The sequence below is a fragment of the Nannobrachium achirus genome (genome assembly GCF_963921795.1).
Source record: "Nannobrachium achirus genome assembly, chromosome: 12".
NCBI classification, from domain to species: Eukaryota; Metazoa; Chordata; class Actinopteri; order Myctophiformes; family Myctophidae; genus Nannobrachium; species Nannobrachium achirus.
Genome location: NC_137832.1, coordinates 46,090,952 through 46,099,843, shown reverse-complemented (window position 1 = coordinate 46,099,843; position 8,892 = coordinate 46,090,952). Strand labels below are relative to the sequence as shown.

At 42.0% G+C, this 8,892-nt stretch overlaps 1 protein-coding gene across 1 annotated transcript; it reads left to right on the top strand.

The window, feature by feature from the left end:
* Positions 1-708: 708 nt before the first annotated feature.
* Positions 709-1,575, top strand: LOC308295628 (ubiquitin recognition factor in ER-associated degradation protein 1-like; the record flags this gene model as incomplete). Its single annotated transcript, XM_080738677.1, has 1 exon — positions 709-1,575. The coding sequence occupies one exon, from the start codon at positions 709-711 to the stop codon at positions 1,573-1,575; it is 867 nt and encodes a 288-aa protein (XP_080594803.1).
* Between the last annotated feature and the right edge of the window lie 7,317 nt (positions 1,576-8,892).

The window sequence follows — 8,892 nt, the reverse complement described above, 5'->3', positions numbered from 1 at the left end:
AGGGCAGGTTGGTTCAGTTCCACAACAGGTAGGCCACAGGCAAGATAGTAAAACACATCGGAGAAATCGCTCTTTGGAACGACCATCATTTCGACAACGGAGCGACTCACCCCACGGAGGTTAGGGTAAGGGTTAGGTTTGGGTGTCGAAAAGATGACACGTAGAAACAGCGAAACGCTCCCAAACACATCATGCTGTCACCATATAGGAGTTCCCAATGCAGATACGCCGGGTACAAACAAATCAGTCAGCTCCTTTTATGGGCTGATGACATCAGGGAACTCGGCATAAAAGGGACAGGGACAGACAGATACAGAGATCTCCATGGGGCATAAAAGGGACAAGGACTGACTGATACAGAGATCTTCATATATGGGCATATCGGTTGTATAAATAATGTATAAAGGTACGCTTTGTAACTCCGCCAAGCCAGGTGAAACTCCATATTTGGGCAAGTCTATGACGTCAGACATATCCTATGATGTATGTCTCCTTTTGGGCAAGGTTTCAGCCCAATCCGACTGTCACCGTGCGATGCCATCACAACATCGTCATCTATTGTCCTCCCTTAAAGAAAGTAAACTGTTCAAAAAACTAAGTGTCAGCCTGTAGTAGCTTCCTCCGAACGTCGAACCCTAACTGTTACAGACGAAGCTGAATACACCACTGCCTGTTCAAATACTGTATTCTGTCAGCTTATCCTTCAACATGGTCGACCGTTTCTCCACCCAGTACCGCTGCTACTCTATCTCCATGCTGGTAAGTCCATATGACCGCTCTGAGGTGGATAAAGGAGGGAAAATCATCCTGCCATCGTCTGCACTTGAGCATCTCAGCCAGCTTAACATCACCTACCCAATGTTTTTCAAATTAACCAATGAGAATGAGGACCGAGTGACACACTCTGGTGTTCTGGAGTTTGTTGCCGATGAGGGAAACTGCTACCTGCCATACTGGATGATGCAGAACCTTCTGCTGGACGAAGGCAGCCTGGTCCAGGTGGAAAGTGTTAAACTCAGGGTGGCCTCTTACTCCAAATTCCAGCCACAGAGCCCAAGCTTCCAGGACATTACAAACCCCAAAGCAGTCTTGGAAAACGCCCTGAGAAACTTCGCCTGCCTGACAACAGGTGATATCATTGCAATAAACTACAATGAAAGTGTCTATGAACTGCGGGTAATGGAGACCAAGCCAGAAAAGGCAGTATCCATCATTGAGTGTGACATCAATGTGGACTTTGATGCCCCTTTGGGTTACATAGAACCTGGCCACGAGGAGCGCACAGAGGAAGGAGATCCCAGCATGTATGCAGACATGAATGTTGGATTCAGAGCCTTCACTGGCTCTGGCAATCGGTTGAACGGCAAAAAGAAGGGCGTTGAGCCCGGCCCTGCACCTATCGACACCGGTGGTATTAAAAGAGGAATTCCCAACTATGAATACAAAATCGGCAAGATCACCTTCATCAGAAACTCTAGGCCCAAGAATATGCAAGACGAAGATAACACTTTGAGCAAATTCACTCCCTTCTCTGGTGAAGGACAGTCACTACGAATAAAGGGTAGAAGGCATTGAATCTTACTTTTACAGTATCTCGCTGGTTGTTACTGTTGAAAAGTGATTCACAACCTTTTTAAATGAAGGACCCCAGTATGATTTTTTAATCTCTGGGACCCCAAACTACACTGTAGAATCAATCCTCAGTGTCAATTTAACTCTCAGAGAAATAGACCCTTAAGGGTCCATTTGGAACCCCTGGTGGTGCCTGGACCCGATGTTGTGAGAAACAGTGCTATAGAAGAGGACTTCAGGAAAAAAGATGCACAAGCGCCTTTTTTTCCTCCACCACTCTTATGTTTGAGGCAATAATAAAGCAAGCATATAGATATTGAATAAGAATTGACAATAACGTTTTTCTTTGGAGGTCTCCCAACTCCATAACAAATGGACTGAGCCATGCACTGTGCCGGCTAAACTCTCGGACGTGATGCAGTGATTCTCAAACGTTTTAATTTTAAGGACACCCCCAGTTTAGTATGCCCACAGATGACGCATTTAGCTGGAGCCCCCTGGAACCCCCTGGGGGACCGCGGACCACACTTTGAGAACCAGTAAGTAAGACGACTATCGGGATCAACTGGCACCTTACCCGCTGCTCGCCACCACAGAAGAGAAAGACATACCAATTTTATCCAATCAGGAGAACTGCACAAAGATTTTGCATTTTAGTTTTATGGTGTTCCAGTTCTACTTTTGCCTGCATGTTTTTTTTCCCTCCCTTTTTTCATTTTCCCATATGTATCTGTGTCCTGATTGGATGAAATTGCTATCCCGACCTGAAATTGTATTTTAAAGAGCTGCAGAGACACTACAGCAATGATTGCTATGGGAATATATTGCTTTTTTTTAATATATTTTGACCATTTTAAATCTTGATTCATTGATTGATTGATTGAATACTTTAACAGATCTCCAAAAAAGAAAAAAAAAAGGATGCCAAGAGGATAACCCAGTCCCAGATAAGCCCTCTGGGCTTGTTTCCATTAAGGTCCCGTATATTCAATTCACTGAGACATTTAAAGATTCTGGGAAATTGCAAGTGGTTGCCATGACACCACACATCGCAGGGAATCAGCTGGGAGATGAATTCCATCTTAGCATTTACATTATATATTGTGATGTCAAGTGAAGCATGACCAAAAGCTTCACTTTTCTGTTGTGCAGCCGCCCACACTGGACAACATTACTCAGAAAGTTTACAAAACACAAGTTCACTTTGCTGGGAAACAAGAAATGACACAGTCCTTTTATACCAGCTTACAGCCAATGAGCGACCAGCATTCTTGATGACGTAACCATCAACAAGTGCGACCTGATATAAATGACAAGGCGCGCTCTGCTGGTGCACAAAAGTAGGCCATACGGGCCATACATAAACTAGACTGCACTCTGTCGAGGTGCCAACTTGCTCCTCGTGCGCTCATGGCCATGCATGGCCACTTGTGCGCCAGCAGAGAGCGCCTTTATATCAGGTCGCACTTGTTCATGGTGGCATCACCAATTATGATGGTCTCTTATTGGTTGTTGATGGTGACGTCACCAGGAATGCTGGTCCCTGATTGGCTACAGCAGGTGTAAACACAAACAGAGGACACGCCGGGGGATGCGACAGAAACACCGAACGCAGTACAGTAGATAGATATACATGGCGCAAGTAATTAGTCAAAATCTATGTATGTCTGTGTGTCGGTGTGTCTGTGTTTATGCCCATGCATGTCATGGGACAGTAGCCAATCAGAGAGGGGAAAAGCGTGACGTCATAATATCGAGGCATATGCCTATTTAAGGGCCAGGAGAGTGGCCTTCTATGCCCGCAGCCAATCAGATGTGCGTCCGCTCCGCCCGTTTTATAGTATAATGTTATGATGTCATGTGAAACTCCACCAATCATGGAGATTGGCTCACCAATCCACCAATCCTCAAGGTTTTTGAACATGCACATCTGATTGGCTGCTCCTTTGCTGTCTACCTCTAGTATATCTTATATAATAATAACTATTAATCGACTGAATGTCTGTCTGTCCGTCCGTCTGGAACTAATCCTTGACGTTTGGTGAGGCTTAAGCTTGAGGATTGGTCAAACTTAACGTGACATTTTGGCCATCCAGTGATCCAGGCTACAAATATACGGGTAAGGCAAACAGGTATAGTAGGGAGTCGGACTAGCATTATTGCCAGACCCATGAAATGGGTAGGCCTACATAAGCAAATGTCTGTCCGGGTTTTCTATATAAAGGGTATATATGATGATGACATGATGATGACATGCCTACAAAAGGCATGATGTCATAAATGATGATGACAGACAGGGGGTCTGGCACAACCAGGTTGACCTGGTCTAGTTATAATATAATAATAATAATCTACTAATTCTGATGTCATTGGCTGTCTATCTATTTTCTTTAACTCTTTTTATTAGAATCATTACTATACCAAGATATGATTTCACAACTATTAGAAATCAAATAAGAAAAGGCAGCATCATAATGTTAAGGATATTACATATAAGTACACATGATAACAAAGAAAATAAGAAAAAACTAAATTACAAAAGAATACATTATATTCAAAGATTTGCACACATTTTCACGACTTTAGCAGATCTACAAGCAGATCTACAAGCTCACAGTTGTAGATCTGCTATTTTTCAATAGCTAAAGTATAAAATAATTAAGGCCCCTCCACCTTGGGCCCAAGTAACTCAGTCCCCCCATTATAGTGACGTTAAATTTAAAACTGCTCCTCTTTTGGCTGGGGTCCCCGCACCACACTTTGAAAACCACTGATCTAAGGCTGTGCACTGATGGTTCAAAGTTCAAGTTCATCCTGCACCTGAATCATGCATGTGCATTTTCATATAACACAATTGCTAACTGTCTCCCCACTCACTGGAGCAGTATGCATGGTCTTTATTAGAGCAGTGATGGCTGAGTGGTTAGTGTCCATACCTAGGACTCTGGAGGCCCCAGAGGACGCAGGTACAATTCCCCGCTCCAGCTATCACTGCTCCCCTCTCCCTCGCGCTCTTTGTGGGCAGCACTGGGTTCAACTGGGTTAAACTGAAAAAAGCAGCTGGGTTGGGCTGCGACATCTGAATTTCCCTCCCGGGAGGAGTAGGTAACTATTATTATTATTATAAATTGCACTGTCCCTTTGTGGGGGGTGATATTTCTGTTGTGTTTACAATGGACAGTAGGGGGAGACAACGAACTGAGAATACAGAGCATACAACAGATTATTGTACAGATTAAATTAAAATTAAGAAAATACTGTAATCCCAGCTCTTTATTAAAGAGCTGGAAAGATGGGGAGACCCCTGTTACTGAACAAACACTCTAGCAAGTGTGTTTGTTCAGTAACAGGGGTTAATACCCTCACAAAAAAATGCAGTAATCCTGGTCTCAATAATGCCTCCCCCTGGCCAGCCGGGGCGCTTGATGGAGGGTAAAGGAACTGGTTGGAATAACGTGTTCCTTCCACGCGCTACGTCCATCCCGGGGAAATCCCCCCTGCCAGGTGAAAAGAAACAACTTGGACTACTCATGCATTGAAGGAAGCATGAGGTCAGTCCGTTGTCTCCCAGGCGCGGCAGAGGGAGGCAATTGGCACTGGGTGAAAATGGGTTGCAAAATCATGGGATAAAAATTATAAAATATATATATATATATATATATATATAGTGCTTTAACATTGTAACAAAAGACGTAACATTTTGGAGGAATAAAAGATGAAAAAAAGGTCTTTTGCCCTTCTGTTAAGGTGTTCAACACACTAGGGTTCCTTTAGGAGGGTTTAAATTGACCCATACAAGTCTGTAACTCTGACAGTGTACAAATGGAACCAAGTGTGGGTCCATTTGGTTCCATTTGTACACTGTCAGAGTTAAGGGGGGGGAGACCTTGAAATGTCAAATCTTGTTCGAGAACCACTGCTCTAGACACAGCTGAGGCCCAGCGGGGGCCTGTCTGTTCAGCTCACAGAGTTATGTGAGATCGATTACACAGAAATCTCACTGCTCTATGAGTCAATTTGTCCAACGAGCCTCAAGGGCTTTTCTCACTGCTATACTGTCAAAGCACTGTGTCAACAAGCCACTTTTACATATATATGTGAAAACATTAGGTTCACTTCCAGTCATAACACAGGTAACACATCACGTTATGTATTAATATAAAGAAATACAGTATATTACTTTTGTGAGTGACAAAGACAACAAACAGGCTCAGAAAAGCTTTAGTTTTACAAATTACGTAATATATAAAATAATGTCAAGTACTGGGCACTGTTGCTTCTGGGTTGTTTGTGTTTTCCATCAAGACATTGAGATGGTGGCTGCTTGAACAGCTTTTTTGCCTGATCAATGACAATGGTCTTTGCACACCTTGCTGCCTCCTTCCGCGTAACCCCTGCACCATGAGCAGCAGGAGCATGTTTCTCGGAGACGGAATTTCAGTCATATGCTAAACATATACTGAATGTTGGTTTGTTTACCGTTGAGTGAGAAAAATAAATTACATTAAACTAATCATCTGGGGACCCCACAAATAATTTGGGGACCCCACTTGGGGTCCTGACCCCAAGTTTGAGAACCACTGTTCTAGCGTTTCACCATTTGTTCCTTTCCTTCAGGGACTTGCATGACCTTATAATCACGCCCCCATTGTTTTCCATTCCTCTATTTGCCTTTTGTCAGAATGGTCTCTACTTTGGTTCCATTCATGAAGGGTGATCTGCTACTGCCTGTGTTTAGCTTGTTGTGTCAACTTACGCTTTGTCAGAAAGGTCCAAACATTTTGTGAAAATGTTCGCCTATAATTGCATGCCCAAAACAAGGATGCTGGGGTTTAATGGTCAAATTATACTGTGTACAACAAAGTATAAACTAGAAAAGTGCCCTTTATGTAGTTGATAATGCTGGCTTTGTTGACGAGATTATTACGATATTTTGGAGCTTTGGCTCCTAGAATCATCCATAATAGGATTTCCCATTTATGTCTATAGAGAACTTCTCAAAGTGTCTAAATGGAAGAGCCTAGACTAGAGAGTATTGTGGAGGCCCTTCAGAAGTGAAAGCGCTTTTCTCTCTCCTATATCATCATAAGCTTGTCATTGTCTATGTGTTAATATAATGGAGCCCAATCGCCCAAACTTTTAATTTTATTGAACTTCCAAAACCTTTTTTGAACTTGCCTTGTGGGCCAGAATGGAAAAGTAAACAATCAGTTGATTATGGAATAAGAATATATAATATAAAGGACCAAGGTCAAATGTACTCCACATGGCATGCATTCTTTTTTGCTCCCCAAAGGCACAAAGAAGATGAGCCAGGTTGAAAGCTACTATGACAGGATGGGGATGTTAGAAGTATATGCCTTATTGGGACATGAAGTATTTTTCAATTTCCCTTATGTGAACGTAACACAGGAATGCAACGATGCATTTCAATCACTCACCCGCTTGCCTGAGGAAAGAGGGCAGGCTTATAGCATGTGGGGCCATATACTGTCCGGCACAAGGATAGAACCCAATGGATAGAATCCAATTGATTGAGCTTATCACTTGAGTTGTGAAAGACTGGCACATGGCCAGTACTTCAGCTCAAGTTACCCTCTGCTATAAAGTATTTATCATTCCCCAAAACAATGAAGATCAAGCAGGTCAACATTTGACCCGCTGTCCAGGGCTGTCAGATAGGAGCTTGTTGTTGAAAAGACCATTCTGATGCAAGTGAGCTAACCTTTTCAGCTGAATTGAAATAGCACATTTTGTCCATGATGACACCAGGAAGTCAACTGTGCAATTTCACACAAAGTATCTTTGTAATAGGATATAATAATAACTTGATTGATTGATTGATTGATTGATTGATTGAATGTATTGACTTTTTGTTTTATGTACAGGCAGTACAACGGGTTAAGAACATGCCAAATGGATGTCACAAAAAGCCAAAAACTTGTTTCCATTGTGGTTCATTAATAAACATCAACAACAAAATACATCTATAGGATAGGCCTTTCCTGCTTTAGCCCCAAATTCAAGTACTGCACTAACATAAGTAGAATGTGTGTCTGCCCGAAAAACGTTTAAGTGTGAAATATTTGTGTGCTCACCTAGCTAGGTGTAGTACAGTATGGCTTGCTTGTCAGTGTCTCATTCTTTGGCAAAAAGAGAAACAATGTATAGGACATTAGAGCACAAAATATAAGCAAATTGTGAGTTTGGTGAGTGTAGTAGGGGAGAATTATGGTAATCATTCAACATGCAAGCACTGATTCACTGAAGTATTAATTTAAGTATTTACAGTTTGTTAAGGTAAAGATAAAGGGCATACGTTTACAGCATATCGATTGAATAATGGAGCTAGATTTCAAACTTGTTGGATAATTACTAGTCATATACAATATATTGTAAGTGTTTATAAGTATATTCAGGTCTGTTACAATGTTGACTGACATATTGCCCCATTTTGTAATTTCAGCAGAAAGTGGGGATGGATTGTATTTCCCTGAACAATTTCACTTCAAACACAAGAGCTGGCACCAAATAAAACAATGTAGTAAGACAACATGGATCAAAAAACATCCACCGACCAAACTACAAAAAGGCAACGTGCCTTAAAAAATGCCATTCAAAGCCCTAAAGGAAAAAATCAAGTCACATTCTAAATCGGCTCTGCATTTCAAAATTAAATTTCACTGCCATTAAATCAAAGCTGGAGCATTCCGATGGCTCTGTTGCCCACAGCAGTAGTTCTCAAAGTGGGGTCCAGGAACAGCCCATGCCATGCGTCCTTGAGGCATTCCAGGGGGTCGCAGCAAAAATATTTTAAAATCAGTTTAGCCATTAACCACATTTTATACTTTGGCCATTTTTGAATATCTACTGTACAAGCTTAGAATCTTGAAGAATTGTGAAAAAGTTTGAATACTTAGACAATACAAGAGAGATTTTCTTTTTATTGTCTTATTTCATTATTCCCCTTTTTCCATCATTCCTAACTCGTACCTTACTGTATGTATAGCTTAGGGTCCCTTCACTTTTTGGGGTTTGATCCGGTCGGGAGTAGTCTGGGATCACTTCACTTTTCGAGGTTTGATCCGGTCGGGAGAGGAAACCACTTTACGTCATGTTGTAGTACTCAAAGGACTACAATTTGCCGGAACTATCAAACCGGATTCAGTTTTAACCCAAAATAATTCCCCTGCGCTCAAGGACATACCGTACTTTTAGGGCCTACCTAATAAACTCCTTGATGCGGCGTAGTTTTGCCTTTGAAAAATGTGTTTGGGATATGCATCTTTTAGTCCAACTGTTAGCGACTGGCAAGACAAC